The sequence below is a fragment of the Quercus lobata genome, chromosome 2 (genome assembly GCF_001633185.2).
Source record: "Quercus lobata isolate SW786 chromosome 2, ValleyOak3.0 Primary Assembly, whole genome shotgun sequence".
NCBI classification, from domain to species: domain Eukaryota; kingdom Viridiplantae; phylum Streptophyta; class Magnoliopsida; order Fagales; family Fagaceae; genus Quercus; species Quercus lobata.
The window spans coordinates 18,895,236-18,916,585 of record NC_044905.1 but is presented as its reverse complement, the minus strand read 5'-3'; the positions used below and the strand labels follow the sequence as shown (position 1 = coordinate 18,916,585).

Sequence of the window (21,350 nt, the reverse complement as noted above, 5' to 3'; positions counted from 1 at the left end):
AATATTTTTTCTTCAAACGTTTTTACTTCTAATATTTACACATTTATAAATTAAATGAAATTTAATAAATACTAAAATAAACTATGCAAAGCACGGTTAATAACTAGTTAGTTTATATCTATATCTGTATCTATTTATACTTATCTAAAAGTTGAAGGGTAGCAATTAATTTTTACACTCTCACATTATGTCATATCATTCACTTATCTCCAACATTCTCTTCCTTATTTTTAACTTCTTCTTTTTTTCCTCTTATTAATTTTCTTTCGGATTGTTACACTTTCTCCCACCTTTCCTCTTCCTTTTTGCATTTTCATCTTCATAGTACTCTCTACCTTTATGTCACTCTTCCCTTATCCATTTATCTTTCGTAATTTTGACTCTTCTTATTCACATTCTCTTACTATAAATTTTCACGTAAGAAGGTTATTTCTCTCTCTCTCTCTCTCTCTCTCTCTCTCTCTCTCTCTCTTAATTTTTATTTTTATTTTTATTTTTTGTGGTTTTTTTCCCTGCATCTCTACTTTAGAATGATAAATTTTAATATTCTATAGAACTCTACTTTTGGTTGATGGAATTTAGTTTTGTGTTTTTAAGCTGTTATCTTTTTTTTTAATTGTTAGATGTTATCCTATTGCATATAAAGATAGTACATAAGAATATAATATTATTCTATTACATAGCATGGCTTAGATAATTTGCTATTTATTACCATATATTTTATTTTACTTTTTTTCTTCTTATTTTTATTTTCTATGAATTTGCTACTCTCTCTCTCTCTCAATTTTGTATTATTTCTTGCAACTCTACTTTAAGTTGATGAATCATTGTGTTTTTTATAACTTTGTTTTGGGTTAATAAGTTTTGGTGTTGTGTTTTTTAGTTCCCTATCATAAGTAGTCTCTCTCCCTTTTATAACTTTAGTTTGATTTTTGTTTGAATTAATTTGGAAGTGATCATTTGAATTTATATCAAAAGTTGTGCTGAGTGTTAAAAGTTCAGCCTCATTCATTTAATTTTATTTCAAACATGTGCTAAGCTTAACCCCTTTATCGAACAAAATTATATGTTCAAGTTTGATTTATTTTCTTATCAAACAAGTTTAAGTTTCTTCGCTAGCTAGTAGCTAGTAGTTACTTGACTAATTTATTATTTTTCTCTTACTTTCAAAAAAAAATTATTATTTTTTCACATATATGACAAAACGATGACTAAAATTTTTGACCCCCTCACAAATCAATGAATGTTTACAACAAAATGAATGATTATATTATTAATAAACTCACAAAATAATAATGTAATATATCACATCAACAACCTACAGTATTTACAAAATGAATAGCTACAGCTTTATTCATTTAGCACGCATTTGTGTTCAAATGAATGTTAGTGTCTATGCGTTTGTGTTTTTGATTGGTCCCACGGTACTGTTCGTGATCCAGCTAAAAACTCAACAAAAATACAGATAAATTACACTGTTTACAACCCACAATACCATTCATCATAAAAAAATATTTTACTATAATATTTCCAACAATAAATTTTTAGATTTTAACAAATAAATAGTATCTAAACAAACCCTTACTCTAAGTGCTAACTAGAAGCGACACCAGCAAGAGGTGGAAATAAAGAAGGTGCGTGTGGGTCCTCACTTACCTGTCTTCCTTTTTTTTGATGGATACTTACCTATCTTCCTACCTAAGTAACACATACAATCTGCAATCACGCTACGCTACTGGTACACACGCAAAATCCGCATATTAAGAATAGAAGTGGCCGCTTCAATCAAACCCCACTTCCTTGATTCTTTCCCACGATTTTCGTTTCCATATATAATTAAGTTCATGACTTTTATCATGAACTCAGAGCCAGAGTAGTCAGTCATAGAAAACAAAACACCATCACCATTGTTCCGTTCTCTCTTACATCTCTCTCCTCCACTACCCCTTCCTAACATCACCTCCTAATCCTATCCCGGAAGTCTTGACTCTTCCATCACCACAAAGTCCCACCAAACTCAAAGGTACTTATAATTTCTTCTTCTTCTTTTTTATTCATGTTTTATTTGACGTTTTCCATTTTCTATTTATTTACCAACCATATAACAAAATGCTTCACCAAAGGGTGCCTTTTAAAAAAAAAAAAAAAAAAAAATTACAATTACCATATATCCCAAGTCCCAATAATAATAATAATGGCAAAATTCCTTAATTTCCTAGTTGTTTTTTGACAAAATTGTTGCTAACATATAACATAACATGTCCCTATTATTATTACTTTTTTTTTTTTTTTTGGTGTGGCATCCCATAATGTTAGAAATAGCATGGCGAGGAATTGTCTGACGCTTGAATCGGTGAGACATTCATTGATAAGACAAGAAGACAGCATCATTTTCGGTCTCATAGAGCGAGCTCACTTCCCCATCAATTTTCCTACCTACAGCCAGTCTTACGTTTCAAATTCCCTTCACACCTTTTCTGGTCCTTTGCTTCGCTTTGTTGTTAAGGAAACCGAAGCCCTCCTAGCTAAGGTATGTATGCGCTGTGCTTTTCATTCAAAATATTCATATTTTAATAAATAAAATATTGATACTATCATTATAATAATAATAAAATATATTAATGTTTTGTAATGTCTGCAAAAAAAAAAAAAAAAATTGAAGTTGGGCTTGTGTTGTCAATTTGGACGGACCACATTGTGTGTGGACACTATTTGGATTTTGGGTCATGTGGGAGAACTCCCCCTCTTATTTGTTGTTATGCTGTCGCACCCTGGTGATGTTTTAGTCTAATACTGATACAGAAACCAAAGTACAAAACTTATATTTATATATATATATATATATATATATATATATATATAAGTACAAAACATATTAGCCTAGGACTTTGTATTCACCATTTATTTTGGAGAAAATTTTTAGGTAGTCCTGGAGTATAGTAAAATGGTGCTCCCTCCTTTCACATTCATAGTGGACTCCACCATGAATTTAATGAACGGACTCCACCATAAATGTGAGAGGAGGAAGTACTATTCTCCGTACTCTAGGAGTACCCAATAATTACTCTAGGAGTACCTAAGAATTAATCTTATTTTGGGTGGTGCTATTTTGATTTTTCCATACTATTCCCAGTTCCCAATGATGAATTGATGATGGTCCTACCATGTGAATAAAGGTCTAGTGGAAATTATGTTTTCCTTTTTTTTTTGGTCTCCTTTTATGTATGTATGGTTTTTTTTTTTTAATTATATATTTTTATGACAGTGCTCTTTTACTAATCGAGCCTCTGCATCCTCTAATGCTTGGCTAGCCAAATGGCAAAGAGATTTCAATATGGTAACATTTCTGTAGTTGAAATTGATCATCACATTTCACAGTGTGTAGGAAGGAGTGAAGAGTCATTCTTGCTTCCATAGATGTAGCCAGTTAAGGGACACTAAAAATTTGGAGAACCAATAATATGAAAGATCTTAACAAATGGGGTGGACTGACCAGACATTCCATTGGGAAATTTGGGTTTGTGTTCTTTGATTCTTAGTAGAATTGTATCAAACGACATCAAGTTTATATGGTATTGTCATCGGCTAATTTTAATTAGAAAACATGAACATTGTTGTCATTAGTACGCCACACTGACTCTTCAGTCTTCACGCTGTTGAACATATCTGACAAGGGCACCCAAAGCAAATTAAATTTGAATGCAGCATCTGAAAATCTAGCCCTGAGATAAATTGCTTTACTGTATGTAATTTCGTTTGTTCCAGCTTTCTATCTACTAAGTTACTTGTATCCTTGATATGTCTACATTTTTGTTTAGTGTAAATGCCAAATGTGAACTTAGTAGAACCACAGTAATGAATCTCAGGCGACAGATAATTGTTTGGATTGTGTTGCATGGGTACTTTCTACTTCAGTATTATTTATAATATGACTTGAAATTTTGCAGGCTGGTAGATATGCAAACCCTGAAGAACATCCCTTCTTTCCAGAAGATTTACCACCTTCAGTGGTGCCACCTCACAACTTTGAAAAGGTAATCATATGTTGCAAACTCTTGTTTTGCTTTTAAATTTTGAAATGGTCAGTTTCTCTTGATCTAATTCCAACTACAGTTTTTGCATCCTCCAGCTGCATCAATTAACATAAACAAGGACATATGGGATACGTATATCAATAAACTGCTTCAATTGTTTGTTACACCGGGCGATGATGGCAATTATGCATCGACTGCTGCTAGTGACCTATTGTGTTTACAGGTAATGGTGTATGTGAACTTGTTCAGTATTCTGCTATGTTGTTGTTAAAATTAAACATTTTCTGGCTGCTTATGGTCATTTGGATTGTTGTGCAAAGTCATATGTTGTTATCCTTTTAAAAAATTTCTTCAAGAAGGTAAATTCTTGATTATTGGCATAAGCCATATTTTGAGTTTTTCACAATGAATAATACAAAGTATTTCCCGTAGGCCCTCTCCAGAAGAATTCATTATGGAAAGTTAGTAGCTGAGGTGAAATTCAGGGAATCCCCTCAAGAATATGAGCCTGCAATTCGCGCTAAGGTATTATAGGTGCATCATTAAGGACCATAGTAAATAAGGTTTTGCTAGAATATTTGCCTTGTTCTGATCAGCAGATTGAAGAACCTGTGAGTCTTAACTCTTAAGCAATAAATTAGATTCACTAAACAATATAAAGTTGGATCTATTTTAATACAATAATGAGTTCAATTACACTATGACAGGCATTTGAGGAAAATGAGATCATATGGCAAATTTAAACATAAAGGTCATGCGTTATACTCAGATAATGTGTTGGTTTTTTCAGGACAGAGATACTCTGATGAAATTGTTGACATTTGAGAAAGTAGAGGAGGCAGTGATGAAGAGGGTTGCTAAGAAGGCCATGATGTTTGGGCAAGAAGTGACTCTGAATAAGGATGGTAATGATGGAAAGTACAAGGTTGATCCATCAGTAGTTTCTCGCCTCTATGGGGATTGGATAATGCCTCTTACCAAGCATGTTGAAGTCGAGTACCTACTACGACGCCTTGATTGAAGCCTACTTTTCCTTCATGTATCAACTACTAATATGATGGAGTTTCAAAGAATTGAATTTGTTTGATGACCATAATTGCTTATTCAAGAATGGTGATTTTGGAATTGAGTATCATATTAAAGGCCAGTGAAGAAATCTGTGTTTAATGAAGAAAACTCGTCTGCTTGAATATGCGTACCAGTGTATCCACGACTGGTGCACTTCCTGGGGATGTTTGAAGGGAGGTTCTCTTTCTCAAACTTATTGGAATTTCTTGATAGTTGTACTATTTAAGCTTAGATGTGATTAACATCTGGTATAATACATGTGTACTTATGATCTTTTATTTGAATAAAATTTAGTCCAAAGTGCAAAACACACCCTTAAATTTTGGGAGTTTTTATACTTGAAGTTTTGGAATTTGGATTTTACCCTTCAATATTATATGTTGTTTGGATCATTAGCCCCTTAGTTTTTTGCATATATGTTTGTTAAGTGCTACATCAGCTTATAACGTGTATTAATAGGTCCGATCAAATTGTGACATGTGGATTTAACATTTACATGTAATTAAATTAACTAAAAAATCTTTAAAAAAAAAAAAATCCTAAAATCTATAAAATAAAAGAATTTCATTGGGCTACTGGTATGACACTTAAAGATACATCAACAAAAAACTGATGGTGGGGTAGCGATCCAAATAGCATATAATGTTAGGGGGAAAATCAAATTTTGTGAAATTCAAAAACCTCTTAACTTTAAGGTTGTGTTTTACACTTTTAGCCTAAATTTTATTACTTATCAACGTTTATCCATCATTGGATATACAATAATATTGATGTCTATATATACGGGCTGGCTCAACCTTTAGGTAATGGGCCAAAGCTCCCAAATAAATAAAATAATAATTTCAAGGCCCACTATTGGTCAAGAGAATGCATTATCTATTTGTCTTGAGAAATGCTTGTCCATAACATTTTCACAATAAATCTTACGTGACAAGTTATTAGGCTGTAATTAGTGGGTCAAAAAATAATTTTAGTAATAGGCTCCTATTAGAACTAGTGATAGCTTGTAATTTAAGATTTGTTGTGTGAATGTTATGGATGTAGCATTATTCATTTGTCTTATAGAGCAAACTTTTTAATTAAAGCCCAAATATTTTAATTAACAAAAATTATTTTTTGAAATTATCCTCTCTTCAAATGTTGTGCGCTTTGATAATGTGTGATAATGTGTTTCACGTTTATAGTGAGCATAGAAATTTCCTATCTTCTAAATACATGGAAGGTGAATAAACTATTCATTTCTCTATCATAATTAAAATAAAATTAATAGTTTTTTCAAATAAACTCGTTAATGAAATCCAATGTTTATTATCAAAATTCAAATAAATATTATTTAATTAATATATAAATATAAGAAATGGTCCAACTTAAAGTTATCGCTTTAGGACCTAAAATGTATTGAGTTGTCCTGTATATATGCATACATTATTGATAAAGAAATTAAGGTATTGGGCCTTACAATCCCACAAAAAATTTAATTTGTTGTTGACATAACTTTTTCTATTACTTGTTAAGATAACAGGTTGGCAGTGGTGGGTAATTCATTTCATTTAGGTCTACCATTTATACTACTTTTATTACTAATTGCTCGTAACTTTTATTTTCTAAAAAATAAAAAAAAAGTAATAAACAAGTTCTCGTAACTTTTTAACTCAATAAGTTATGAAAAAGTTATGTCACTATACTTATTCAACATCATAATGGCAAGTGAAGATTTGGTTGTTAAGAACTATGACTATTTAAATATTTACACATAATTGGAAAAAAAAAAAATTCTGAAAAACCTTGTTGCCTCAAAAGTTGATCTATATAAATTTCAACACAATTTACTACTTGAGAAGGGTGAGATAGAGTGATATATAAGGCTTTTTTTTTTTAAGAATCAGTGAAATATAAGGCTTTATACAAAGGTTTTGGCCAATATGGTATTGAAATGGAATTTAAAAACTTTGACAAAAAGTATTTTTTTAAAAAGAATTAACAAAGAGTTTGAAAAGAAAAAAAAGAGTTTGAATTTTTTTTTTTTTGTTTTTTTGTTTTGTTTTGGAGGAGCATTAGCTATCTTTCGAAGTTTGAACAGAAAAATGAGGGCTAAAAGACACATGTGGCCTTGAGAAATAAGCAACCTTTTTGGTAGGACATGGGAAATTAGTGCCTGTTTGGTTAAGCGTTTTTGGGCTAAAATATGCTATTACAATTTTAAATTGTGATTTTTTCATTTTTTGGTGTTTGTAAGATTTCCAAGATACAGCTGAGATTTAAATCGAAATTTGGATAGTAAGTTGTAACTTATAAAGATACAACTGAGATTTTCTTTTGGGAGTAAAGGTTAAATAAATTTATAGGTAAATCAAAATTTTCAACCAATATCACCTTACAAGTATTTAATGATAGGGTAATAAAGTAATGATAGTTTTTCATTATATAAAACTAAATAATAACTTGGCAATTCAGTTAAAGTAAAATTTGTAGCGAAAACTGTTGTGTTTGTAGCATTCTCGTTAAAGTTAGCCGGAATAATCTTATAAATCAGCATAATTTCATATTATCCAAAAACACCCTCACCTTTGTGGGCCCACTGCGGGGTCCAAGACCCCATGAAACACAGAGGTCAAGTCCAATAGAGGATATATTAGTCATTTCAGCTCTCGGAACACAGAAGTCATATATTCATCTTCTCCTTCCATGTTGACTACACTCCTTTCCTTTTTATCAGACACAGAAAAAAGAAAGAGAGAGTGAGTGACAGAGTGAGTGTGAAAAATAAATACCTCTCACACACACACACACATTGTGTGGCTGTAGCAGTGACTGTGAGCAAGCAAATTCCTGATTTTCCCGAAGATTTTAAAGAGAAAAGGGTTTAGGGTTTTATCGGACTTCACAGACAGCCTCTAATGTAAGTCCCTACCTTCATTTCTAATGTTTTTTTCTTTCTCATTCTAGGTAAAATATTGCTAACCCTGATTTTTTTTTTTTTTTTTAAAAGCAAAAATTTAAAATGGGTTTTTTTTTTTTTTTAAACGATCACGTTATAGTTTCAGGGCAAAAAAAAAAAAAAAAAAATTGTTGGAATCGGTTTGGTGTATGTATATCATAGAAAAAGTAAAAGGCTTTTAGTTTGGAGCATTATGTAATCAATTCTTTAGGTTATTCCAATGAAAAAGTTTCCATCTTTTCCTAAAAAAAAAGTATGAGCATTTTATTGAATGCAAGTACTGGATGTACTAAAAAGAAGTGCATTTAAATTGATTTGTTATAGGAAAGCAATGGTCTTTGTTTTTGGAAACAAGGTAATAGGATGGACTAGTTTACAATTATTAAAGAAAAAAATGGCGAGGGAAAAATTAAATACTCTATTATATTTATAATGCATTTTGTTTTTGGAAGGCAAAAAATTGTACAAGAGAGGAAGAAACTGGTTTTTGCATGTGGGTTTATTTGATTTTGCTGTTTGGGATTCATGGGTATGCAAATAAGTGATATTTCAGAATGTTTGAAGGTTTTGGGTTTAGTTAATGATTGAGGCACTTAAAGAAAGGATAAGTGTGTCCACATTTTTAGAGGTCTGTTTGTAACTAAAAAGTTGTAAACTTCAAAACTATGACATAAGGTTCAAAGCTTTAAATTAATGCATGTTTAAGATTTTTTTTTTTTTTTTTTTGGAAATATAATCAATAACTGATCAGTTTATAAATAAAGCTATGAGAATTTGGCTTATATTTAATTTGAAAAGAGAGAATCAGGTAGTAGAGAAGAAACTGGTGCATTTCTTGCTTACATATGTTGAATTTTTTTACATTTGGGCCTTGGGTTTATTATCTATTTTTATTTTTGTGGAAGATTCTGTGCAATGCCTTGTCTGTGTGGTTCTCACTTTTTTTGCTGTTGAGCCTACTTGTTCAAGCTTTATGTTTCTTTTCTTTTCCACTAGTGCCTCTGTTGCTAATTTTGGCATAAGGGCTTTTGACATAATTACTTTGATGGTTTTAATTTTAATATTGGTTGTTTTGTCCTTTTTTTTTCACAGATTTTGAAGCCAATGGGGGCGTCATCGGATGCCAAGGAAGAAATAGGCATGAGTAGTAAGGGTGAAGCGTATTCGAATGGGGTGGAGATGGATACCGATGATGATGAGTTTCTCGAGTTGACTAGTATACATGAGTTGGGTGAAAAGTTTCTGAAAATTTTTTGTAAGAAGGCAGCGGTTTCATTCTTCAATGAGTATGGTTTGATAAGTCACCAAATCAACTCGTACAATGACTTCATCAAGAATGGTATCCAGAAGGCCTTTGACTCTTTTGGTGAGATCATAGTTGAGCCTGGATTTGACCCATCAAAGAAGGGGGAGGGTGAGTGGCGCTACGCTTCAGTAAGGTTTGGGAAGGTGACCCTTGATCCGCCAATCTTTTGGGGTGGTGAAGGAAATGTGAAGGAGTTTAATATGCTTCCTAGGCATGCCCGGCTTCAGAACATGACATACTCAGCAAGGATGAAAGTGAATATCGATGTTCAGGTCAATAAATCTAACTTTTTAATTGAATTAGTACAGTTTTTCCCATTTCATTTTGACAAGTGCTTGACATTCTTGTTGATGCTATACCTATCCTGCTTATCATAGCTTAGGTTCTGTATGATAATTTCCATCTGCTGATTTAACATTTGCATATTGTATAAGAGTGCACTTGAGTTGTTATGCTATATTAATAAGTACACTTAGTTGCTGAATATCTGTAACTTTTGTGTGACATTGGATAATACTTAATGTAATTTTGAGAAAATGAGGGTAGCCATGTGCCTAGCTGAAGGTGATAGGTGCATGATTGTTTGTTCTAGTAAGCCAGTCAACTGACTTGGGCCTTACTAGCAATAATTCAAAATTATTTGCTTTCTCCTAGATGCCGTGCTTGGTACGTTATTGGTTTGAGGATTGAACTAACCAGTGCAGCATTGTGCTGTTGGTTCCCCCATGAGTTTAAGCTTATACATTCTGATTATTCATAATTTTCATCTGCAGGATATGGAATTCAAGGTGTTGTCCATTATTAAATACAAATACACTGCTTTTAATCTTGGTCATGCTTGGTTTTATTATTACTATGATACAATTTAGGTTACTTTTTGTAAAGTGTGAACTCTTTATGAAAAGGATCTTACAGATGAAATACTGTGCAAAGTATTATTTGATGAATTGTTTATGTATATTATGTGACATGCATCATTTATTGTGTAATCTGTTGACAGCCAAAAAAGACCTGACATTGTGTTGCACCCATGTAATTTATCAGGTGTATACGCAGAAACTAGTCAGAAGTGACAAGTTTAAAACCGGGAAGGATCAATTCGTTGATAGGGAGATCCTAAGTGAAGAAAACAGGGATATTTTTTTCGGAAGGATTCCTGTGATGGTGAAGTCTGACCTGTGCTACATGAAAGGAGCTGAGAATGCTGATTGTGATTTCGATCATGGAGGCTACTTTTTAATCAAGGGTGCAGAGAAGGTAAATTTGAATTATGGTTTCTTTTAGTTTCTGTCCTATATATTCATGGTTGCAGCTCTAATAGATTTTCTTTTATGGCACTTAAAGTGGAACAAACAAGTGTTTTAGGGGGATGGGGAGACTATTGATCACTTTCTCCTCCATTGCTCTATTGCTTGAGAACTTTGGTGCATGGTATTCTCGCGTTTTGGGGTTAGGTGGGTTATGCTAAAGGGTGTTGAGCTGTTAACAAGTTGGCAAGGAATGTTTGGTAGGACGAATACTGTGGTGCTTTGGAGCATGATCCCCCATTGTTTCATGTGGGGCATATGGCAAAAGCTGAATATTAGGACATTTGAAGGATGCAGAATTTCTATTTCTAACTTGATGCTTTTATTGCTCAAGACTTTGTCTGAGTTGATAAATGCTTCGGTTTCCTTCTCTTTCAATTTTTTGTTTGAGATGCTTGATACTTGTACTTTTAATGCTAGATGTTGGTGACCTGTTGTACACTTCCTATGTACATTGCTATGCCTTCTCTTCCTTTTCATTAATGAAATTTTTACTTATATTAAAAAAAAGATCAAAATGATTTTAATATCAAACTATGACACTTGTTGCAAAGTAACTTCTAAGGGCCCAAATAAATGACGTGTGGTCAACTACTTTATTTTCTTTGTAAGTAATAATAATTTCTTTTTTTAATTATTAAAACTAAAGAAATGTACAAGGGAAACTATGGAATATACAGGCAGTATACCCCATGTTTCCTTACAAACAGTTACAAATACAATGCATAAATAAAGTCATGCAATGTTGATGGTCTACTTGCATCTAAAAACAGCAATGCTGTTATTTGAATCTCTGTATAAGTAGTTCCTGATCCTAATAGATTCTCCTATTCTCCTCTCTCCAAACATGCCACCTTAAACAAGAGGTAGCAACATTCTAAGCATGATTTTGCAAGGACTTGGAACTGCAGTGCCTACATTGATACAGATCTTTCAATTTCTTTGGCATCACCCACTTCATCCCAAAGGCAACAAATAAAAAATCCCATAATTCCTTAGCGACTGGACAATGCAAAAGCAAGTTATCCATGGTTTCCACTTAGTGTGAATTCGCAATGCCATCTTTGTTGTTTTACATTATTAGCTGATAATTCCCTTCATGGAGAAGTTTCTGTCACCTTTGGGCTTGAAATTTTAGGTTTCTGAAATTCTCTTTTCTTCCTCCACTTCTTATGCTGAATTTTAACTGTAACTTAAATATGCCATGCAGTATTTTAATTATAGGTAGATATATATTTTTTGTTTATTTTCTTCTTACTCTGCCAATTATATATATATATATATATATTAATGTAAAAAATATTGTGTTTATTGCAGACATTTATTGCACAAGAGCAGACTAGTATGAGGAGGCTTTGGGTTTTGAACAATCAAGGTTGGACTGTTGCATACAAGTCTGAAGTGAAGAAGCACAGGTTAATTGTGAAGCTAGTGGGGGTTCCTAAAGTTGAAGATATTAAAGGAGGAGAGCAAGTTCTTACTGTATATTTCTTGTCAACAGAAATCCCTATATGGATATTGTTTTTTGCTCTTGGGGTATCATCAGACAGAGAAGTCATAGATCTTATTGATTATGACAGTGAAGATGCCAGCATATTGAATATTCTATTTGCCTCAATTCATGATGCCAATGAGAACTATGGGGGCTTCCGGAGAGGGAAGGCAGCTCTAAATTTTGTAGAAAAATGTGTAAAGGACACCAAATTTCCTCCTGGGGAAGCTATTGAAGAGTGCATTAACATGTATCTGTTTCCCAGTCTCCAAAGCTCTAAGCAAAAGGCTCGTCTTCTTGGGTATATGGTGAAGTGCCTCTTACAGGCTTATAATGGCCAAAGAAAATCTGATAACAGGGATGATTTTAGAAACAAAAGGTTTGACTTGGCTGGTGAGCTGCTTGAGCGAGAGCTGAAAGTGCATATTGCACATGCACGGAGGCGCATGCAGAAGGCTCTGCAGAGAGACCTTTATGGAGATCGTGATATACGTCAAATTGAACACTACCTGGATGCTTCCATAATCACCAATGGCCTTTCAAGAGCCTTCTCAACTGGCGCATGGTCTCATCCTTTCAAGAGGATGGAAAGGATTTCTGGTGTGGTGGCAACGCTAGGGCGAACAAACCCATTGCAGACGATGGCTGAAATGAGGAGAACACGCCAGCAGGTTCAGTACACAGGGAAGGTTGGAGATGCCAGATATCCGTAAGTTATTTGAACTTATATTGAGTGTTGAATTTCAATGTGTTACTGGCTATACCTTCAACATAGCTGATATATTGGTTGAATGATATATGCTTGAGTTATTGTGCCAAACAATCTCCTTTTGATATTTATGCATGGTTAGACTGAAATAGGCTGCTGGGAAGTTAATGGTATCATCAACATTCTTTCTAAATATATCCTGGTCAATTTCATTTGGCATTAAACATTCTTCTCCCTTTAAAGCAAAGTTAATATTTTAGTGCTGGCTTTGGTGTACAAGGTTTGTGTGTGCAATGTGTGGTGCTTGATCTAAATAGCTAGTCATGTCTCAAGATAAAAACTGACAATTTTTTTAAAAATCAGATTAATGTTTGATATAAACAGCTAGTCATGTATCAAGATAAAAACTGACAATGCTGACAGTTTTAAAAGATCAGATTATTTTCAGAAGAGTAAATTAACGATAAAACTATTTAAGCATCTCACTAAAGCAAAAGAGCATCATTTTAGGTTCCATTTGTTCTGGAAATGATTTCAGTAGAAAATATTTTTTGGGAAAATAACTTATTCTATGTTGTTTGGCTAGAACTGTGAAAATGATGAAGAAATTATTTTTCACCATTTTTGTTTGGAAGTAAAGATGTTAATAGAGATTTGACAATGAAGAGTGGGGAATCCTTATAGGAAAGAGGGGTTGAAATGAATCGTGACCCAATATCCAGAGGTGTCATGAAGGTTTGAGGCAGCCAGAGAGAGGGATTTTTTTTTTGGGGGGGGGGGGGGGAGGTGGTTGCTAGGAGGCTTAAGTTGTTTTGTTTTGTCTGTCTACATTTAATTTTATTTGTGATTTATATTATGAAAATACCTCTCTCTCTCTCTCTCTCTCCACATAGTGGTGAATGTGGCTGCAAAGTGATCCTCTGCCTTGCTTCTCCAATCAAAATCACTTGGAAGATGAGGAATATTTTTTAGACCTAATTAATTATTAAGACCTAAAATAAAATCCAAATTACCAATAAAATTACAATTGACTCCTAAAATTAAATAAGACTAAATTACCTCTCCTCCAGTCTCCCCCCCCCCCCCCCCCCAAAAAAAAAGAACTCTACATAATGTATTTTTACCTCTTGGTCATTTTTTTAGCGGATGCATGTTCTTTCACACCTTAATTGAAGATCAAGCAGGAACAGGAAAGCAATTGAAATTTTTCTTGGCATGTATATTGATTTCTCTTAAGTACCTCCTCCATTAATCTCTTCTTCCTATCAGGCTTCTCAATTTAGATGTAAATTTTCTTTTTTGGAACTGATATAATTAAGAGGAAATGAGAAGGTGAATGATAAGAAAACAAACATGTGCAAAGATAGTACATTAAATGAGGAATGGAAAAAAGAAGGAAATTATGTCAGAAGTGAAAATCCTGGATCAATTGGTGTTAGACGCGCCAGATATAATTATTTGCTACTACCTATAAAAAAAAAAGATATAATTATTTGCTACTTATAGAAAGAAAAGGGATGTGTGTTTACGTGAGGTTAAATTAAGTTCATATTGCTATCATCATTTGATTGGGCTGTTTCCTCTATTTGTGTATGCGTTCAATATTATTAATTGTTTTGAGTCCTAGTGTTGGATGGTAAATTGTATATGCTCAACTTTTGTATATTTGATTGTTGGAGTGCTGAGTGGTTGACTGGGTTTGGTTTTTGAGTGGTTTGTCAAAAAGGGCTGTAATATACCTGATTGAATTGTGTGTGTGCAGACATCCTTCTCACTGGGGGAGGGTATGTTTTCTCTCTACTCCAGATGGTGAAAATTGTGGGCTTGTAAAAAATATGGCCATCACCGGACTAGTAAGCACAAACATATTGGAGCCTATAACTTCCAAATTGTTTGATTGTGGGTTGGAGGAATTGGGGGATGATGCTCCATTGGGTAAAAAGTATAAAGTATTTTTGAATGGGGAATGGGTTGGTGTCTGTACAGATTCCATTTCATTTGTTCAAGAGCTTAGATATAAGCGACGCAGGAAGAAATTGCCACATCAGGTACATTATAAGTCTTCCCTATTTCCCTAGAGGCTTTTCAGATTTCTTTTATTTTGGTCTTATATGCTTCCATAATTTTTTGCTATGGTTGAGGTGGAAGGTTAAATCATGATCTGAAATATTACTTTGGGTAAATAGTTGTTAATATTCTACAAGAGCTTGGGGAAGTTAGTTCTGCAAACTAACCTCTATGTGGTTAGCTGTTTCTGGCTTGCAAAGTATATACATAAAAGGTTTGACTTTGATTTATCCTGGTGTACAATGTCACTGCAAGCAAGATATGTGTGAGGAGCCAAGCTCTATTATTTGTATAGGCTATCCAACAGTGGATGCCTTAGTAAGTTTCTGGTTGAATTCCTAGCTGCAGGAAGTTCCTTCTCTCACCCTATATCTCATTTTCTGTTGTTTTGCTCCTTTTTTAACATCTATAACATTTCCTTGATTAGATTATATGAATAGCACAATCAATGCAAATTCAAGTTTTTTCAACATATTCTGAATAATTTTACGCCACCAGCAGTGCTGTGTCCTGCTCATGTGTGATGCAGTGCTGGTGTTATAAGTTCTTATTTTAGTATTATCTATGCTGGTCTGTCACTGTCATGGTTTTAAAAAGTGGACCGGGTTAACTGGGAACCAGCCACCTGTTCAGGTTTTGGAAGTTAAAATTCATTATTTTGCTGGGAACTGCTTGAACTGCCGTCAAACCCAGCTAAACCGGGCACGGGTTTACCAGTCTAATAAGGGTTTCTTCCATGAAAAAATTCACTAAAAAAGCTGGAAGTCGATCTCATCTTTAATCAAGATATATTTGAACCTCTTTAAATATTGTTTAGGTTAAGATTACTAAACTTTGGCCATTTATTCTCTTTATTATTATATTAATTAATTATAAAAGAATTATTATGTCATCATAGTTCTAGTCAAACCTTATAACCTTGAACCTTTCCTCTTTATGGATCTTATTACAGTTCAGTTTTTTTAAAACCATAGTCAGAATACTGAATTATTCTGGATCTTGGTCCTCTTTGTGCTAATGCTTGGACAAATATGTAAATTATCTTCATTTCCTTTGTTTTTTGGTTGAACTAATGGAGTAGTCTTTGATTATGGTTTAGTCTTCTTTTAGTTCTTATCCCGCAGTTGCAATTCTGCTGTGGATTTTGAGTTGGTTTGTTTTATGTATATAGCATTAACAATAACAACAAAGACTTAGTCCCAAAACTTTGAGGTCGATTATTGATTCTCAACAGACTAATTGGGGTTGTCTACATGAATTTTTCTCTATCATTCTATCATTATCCTTCTTAATTAGCATGTCAATTTACTACTTCTATTAGTGTTATTCTAGGTCTTCCTTTACCACTTTTCGTTCCCTTTGACTTGTATAGAATCCCTCTTCCTCACTGGTGAATTAATTTCTCTCCTTTGCACATGACCAAACCATCTCAAGCAACTTTCTCTCATCTTTTCATCAATAGGTTCCACCCTTATCTGTGAACGAATTTTTCATTTCGTATCTTATCTTTTATTGTATTTCCGCTTGTGTGTGTGTGCGCGCGCGCGAGCGCATGTGTGTGTTATAAAAGAGATGAAAAACATGAAGAAATGTATATATACCCATCATTTTTAATAATGATTTACTCTTGCAGGTGGAGATTAAAAGAGATGAACAACATGAAGAAATACGTATATATTCTGATGCTGGAAGGATTTTACGTCCACTTTTAGTTGTAGAGAATTTAGGAAAGATTAAAGGAGATAAAGGTGAAAATTACACCTTCCAATCTCTTTTGGACAAGGGAATCATTGATTTAATCGGAACTGAAGAAGAAGAAGATTGTTGCACTGCATGGGGCATTAAATATCTGTTCATGGAAAAAGGAGGGAAGTCATCTGATAAATATACCCACTGTGAACTTGACATGTCGTTTTTATTAGGTTTGAGCTGTGGACTTGTCCCATTTGCAAATCATGACCATGCAAGGAGGGTCCTTTATCAATCTCAGAAGCACTCTTCACAGGCTATTGGCTTTTCAACAACAAATCCTAATATTAGAGTGGATACTCTGTCTCACCAATTACATTATCCGCAAAGGCCACTTTTTCGTACGATGACTTCTGATTGTCTTGGAAAACCAGGATATCCTCTTGGTCATCATGGAATGCTGCCAAAGCCTGAATTCTACAATGGCCAGAATGCTATTGTAGCAGTCAATGTTCACCTAGGGTACAACCAAGAGGATTCCTTGGTGATGAACAAGGCTTCTTTGGAGCGTGGAATGTTTCGGTCTGAGCATATCAGAAGTTATAAGGCTGAGGTTGACAACAAGGACTCGTTAGAAAAAAAGCGGAAGCCTGAGGATTTTGTCAACTTTGGAAAGATTCAAAGTAAGATTGGACGTGTTGACAGCCTTGATGATGACGGTTTCCCTTTCATTGGTGCAAACCTGCAGAGTGGTGACATTGTCATAGGGAGGTGTGCAGAATCTGGGTCTGATCACAGTATAAAACTGAAGCACACTGAAAGGGGCATGGTTCAGAAAGTTTTGCTGTCTTCTAACGATGAGGGAAAGAATTTTGCTGTGGTGTCCCTGAGACAGGTAATTTTAGACCATATTGTACTTGAACCTTAATGCAAACACATGTTTATATGCGTATGTGCTTATGTTTGTGCAAGACACATGCACACGCATGTACCTTTATGCATATGTGCACAATGTGCACTGTATTGATAATGTCTATATATTAGTCATTTACTAGATGTGGGAATATGTAGGCTTTCACCTTTACTATCTTTTTTAGAAAGATTGAACTTCGTGTTCATTAATTACATTTTAATGCAGGTTCGTTCTCCATGTCTTGGAGACAAGTTTTCAAGCATGCATGGTCAGAAGGGTGTCTTGGGTTTTTTGGAATCTCAAGAGAACTTCCCCTTCACAATACAAGGGATAGTTCCAGATGTTGTAATAAATCCACATGCATTTCCTTCACGACAAACTCCGGGTCAGCTCCTAGAGGCTGCTTTAGGGAAGGGAATAGCCTGTGGTGGTTCAATGAGATATGCCACCCCTTTCTCCACAGTCTCTGTTGATGCCATCACTGAACAGCTTCATAGGTAACTAGTACTTGGGCATAATTATTTATTCAATATCATTTCACCATCCAATAAGTTTCTTTGAATTTTCTTCTTACATTGTTGCTTTAGAAAAAAGAAAGTTTGTGGATCCAGAAAAATTATGTTTTGTTTTGTACGTACTCCCTCCATGCAATAATGAGTGCCTTATTTGACAAAACACAAAGCTTAATAAGAAAAGACATTAATGCAAGGACGATTCAGATCCTTGTAGTATATTTCCATTATTTCCTTTATTAAAGGCTTTGACAATTGAGGAGCACTAAGCACATTTTGTTTTGTTTTAATTTTATAAATGAAGTAATATAGAAATAAAATAGTTAATGAATTGGCCATTGAGCAATGGATGCTCATGTTGGGACACACCAAATATAAAAGACACCATTATGGCATGGAAGGCATATATATCCGTGCATCCATTTGAGGACTCGGAAATAGTTCCATTATATTGTGGTATGTTAAGTATAAGTCTTTTTTCTTTCAACTTTTTAATAATTTTATTCTAATTTAGTTTTATTCGATTTTGCAAAGAAATTTTATTTTTATTGGTCAATTGTCTTTCAGTTTATGTATTATTATTTTAGTCGGTTATTTTATTAATTTCCTAGAGTTGTGGTTATTTTTGTAAGTCAGTAATTGGGATATCCCAAGTCACTTAGAATTAGGGTTTCCTAAATTAACCAGAATTGGGGTTAACTTATAGTCTATATAAGCATAGTATTGTGATTCTATGGAGACATGACGTTATAGTTTGATTGATCAATATAGTTTCTCTTGGAATTTTTCCAATGGTTTGGTGCTGATTCTAGCCAACCCTAGGCACTGACTCTCGGGTTTTTTTCTCTTTTGCTTGGTGCAGACTCCAAGCAAGCATAGGTGTTGATTTATCTATCTTTTATTTTTATGTTCTTCAATTTTGTTGTTGTGTATGGGAATCAGCCTCTCCAATAAATTGGAAGTAAGCTGCCTACCATGATCTGTCCTAGACACTGCAAAATTGGGACCTTAGTGCACTGGGTACTACTTTTATCTGTTTTAGTTGTCTTGCGTCACTTTTGCTTGTATGTCATGTTCATTTCATTTAATTTTGTCTAGGATCTGGCTCTTTATGCTATGATTATCTGTTCGTCTGTTCCTTGTCAAATTTTTGTGCTTAGTTGCTAGGTTGCGTGCTATACTTGAAGTGATATTTATGTGTTTCAGGGGTTATTTTCTTATTTAATCTCCTTGTGTTAAACATTTGGGCTTACCTTTTTGGAGGTCATGTTCATTTATTTTGTCTAGGATATGGTATCAGTATTTAGTACTGTGATTCTGTTCCTTCTCAGATTTATGTGCTCAGTTGATAGGTTGCATGTTATTCTTGCAGTTCTATTTGTCTTAGGGGTTTTTTCTTATTTGATCTCCTATTGTTCGGAATCAGTTCTTTTTTTTTTGGATTCAAATGTTCACCAGACTGATTCTTGTATTGTTTTTTTTTTTTTTTTTTTTTTTTTTTTTTTTTTAATAAATTTTTTTATAATAATTTTTGAATAAACTGATTATTGTATTGTTAAATATGTGGCAGGGCTGGATTTTCAAGATGGGGAAATGAGAGAGTATACAATGGACGAACTGGTGAAATGGTTCGTTCCCTCATATTTATGGGTCCAACATTTTATCAGCGTCTGACTCACATGTCTGAGGACAAAGTAAAATTTCGCAACACAGGTCCAGTCCATCCTCTTACCCGACAGCCAGTGGCCGATAGGAAGCGGTTTGGTGGGATCAAGTTTGGTGAGATGGAGCGTGACTGCCTTATAGCTCATGGTGCCTCAGGAAACTTGCATGAACGCCTCTTTACGCTCAGTGATTCCTCCCAGATGCACATTTGCCAGAAATGCAAAAATGTTGCAAATGTGATCCAACGGACTGTGCAAGGTGGCCGGAAGATTAGGGGTCCATATTGCCGGGTTTGTGAGTCAGTAGATGACATTGTTAAGGTTAATGTACCTTATGGGGCCAAGTTATTGTGCCAGGAGCTTTTCAGCATGGGCATAAGTCTGAAGTTTGAAACCCGGCTCTGTTGAGTCTTCCTGCTGGTTGTCTTTTGGGTTGTGCTACTTCTGAACTGCTTGTCAACCAGTATTATCTTGTTAATATTTGAATGGGTTAAATGGTGTTTATTTTAAAATTTACTTTCTGGTCTCTTTCAATTATCAAGGCTAGAAAAGGGATCCAAAATGATGGGGAACCTAAATAAGTAGAATTTACTATTTAGGTCATTTGTTATTGTGTCTCTGCACAATAATCATGACACGTTTTGGCTGAGTTATTTTCGTAGGCAGCATATAAAATTAGGTTTTATCAGTGATATTACTGGAGATGGAGGGCACGTGCTATGAGTGGCTAAAGCATTTTCATGCTATACTTATTAGTCTTGAACCAGGGGTTGGGTTTTTTCATCCAAATGCATCTATATGCCAGGCTTGCGAGTGACCACTACCTTATCAAAACAAACAAACAAAGACAACAAAGCGACAATAGCAGGAACAAGATGGACCTCACTGATTAGAAAGCTTGTCTGGTATTGGTTCATGGTTTTCCTCTTCAGCTTGAGTTTGGGTTATTGCTTAGTTTGGAGCCTGTCAAAATTCGCAATGTTTTGTGTTTGGGATTGTTGTTCAATCGTTATAAAGTTACAAGAATCCTTTGATTTTGATTTGGGTGAGGAAGGTCTACCCCATAACAACAATGTATATATATATACGTGAGGAAGGTCTTACCCCATTAACAACAATGTTTATATATATGCTAGGGAATATATAATTATTTTGAAATGTGATATAATTTGAAATTTATTATCTATAATTTATTGAAAATAATATATTATGATAAATTGTTTTCAGAAGAAATATGCTTACAAAATAAGTAAGTATTTAACAATTAAAAGTTTTCACTTAGCCAAAGTCACGAGAGGGAGAGGGAATATGTGATGGAGAATTACGAAACACAACTGGAACCACTAAAGCACATCAATCCAAATTGGAGTTGTCAAAATTCAAAAATACAAAAACTCTACAAGAAAGAGGAAAAAAAAAAAAAAAACCATCAAAAACAAAGGGGAGAGAGAGCGACATCGCCTTCTTTTTTTTTTTTTTTTTTTTTAATGGGCAAAGCATGAACTAAGTAAGAGAGAAATGTACAAAGGGAGTAATAATAAATTTATAGAGAAGAAGATGGGGAGAAAGAAAAATAAAAAAAGGGGAGGAAGAATAACATTAAGGTAGGGGATTAATAATGAGAAGAAAGCCAAAAAGAGAGGGAAGCGTT

The 21,350-nt window shown here is 34.0% G+C and overlaps 2 protein-coding genes across 2 annotated transcripts; both read left to right on the top strand.

The window, feature by feature from the left end:
* Positions 1 to 1,779: 1,779 nt before the first annotated feature.
* Positions 1,780 to 5,437, top strand: LOC115974849 (chorismate mutase 2-like). Its single transcript, XM_031095388.1, has 6 exons — positions 1,780 to 2,023; positions 2,317 to 2,530; positions 3,948 to 4,034; positions 4,114 to 4,257; positions 4,467 to 4,559; positions 4,825 to 5,437. Exons 2-6 carry the CDS (start codon positions 2,324 to 2,326, stop codon positions 5,053 to 5,055), a joined length of 762 nt encoding a protein of 253 aa, XP_030951248.1. The 5' UTR covers positions 1,780 to 2,023; positions 2,317 to 2,323; the 3' UTR covers positions 5,056 to 5,437.
* Positions 5,438 to 7,786: 2,349 nt separating this feature from the next.
* On the top strand, positions 7,787 to 20,236 carry LOC115974848 (DNA-directed RNA polymerases IV and V subunit 2-like). The gene is made up of 8 exons (XM_031095387.1): positions 7,787 to 8,001; positions 9,133 to 9,618; positions 10,391 to 10,603; positions 11,971 to 12,854; positions 14,617 to 14,902; positions 16,555 to 17,505; positions 17,749 to 18,020; positions 19,606 to 20,236. The coding sequence occupies exons 2-8, from the start codon at positions 9,145 to 9,147 to the stop codon at positions 20,105 to 20,107; spliced, it is 3,582 nt and encodes a 1,193-aa protein (XP_030951247.1). The 5' UTR covers positions 7,787 to 8,001; positions 9,133 to 9,144; the 3' UTR covers positions 20,108 to 20,236.
* The last annotated feature ends 1,114 nt before the right edge of the window (positions 20,237 to 21,350 follow it).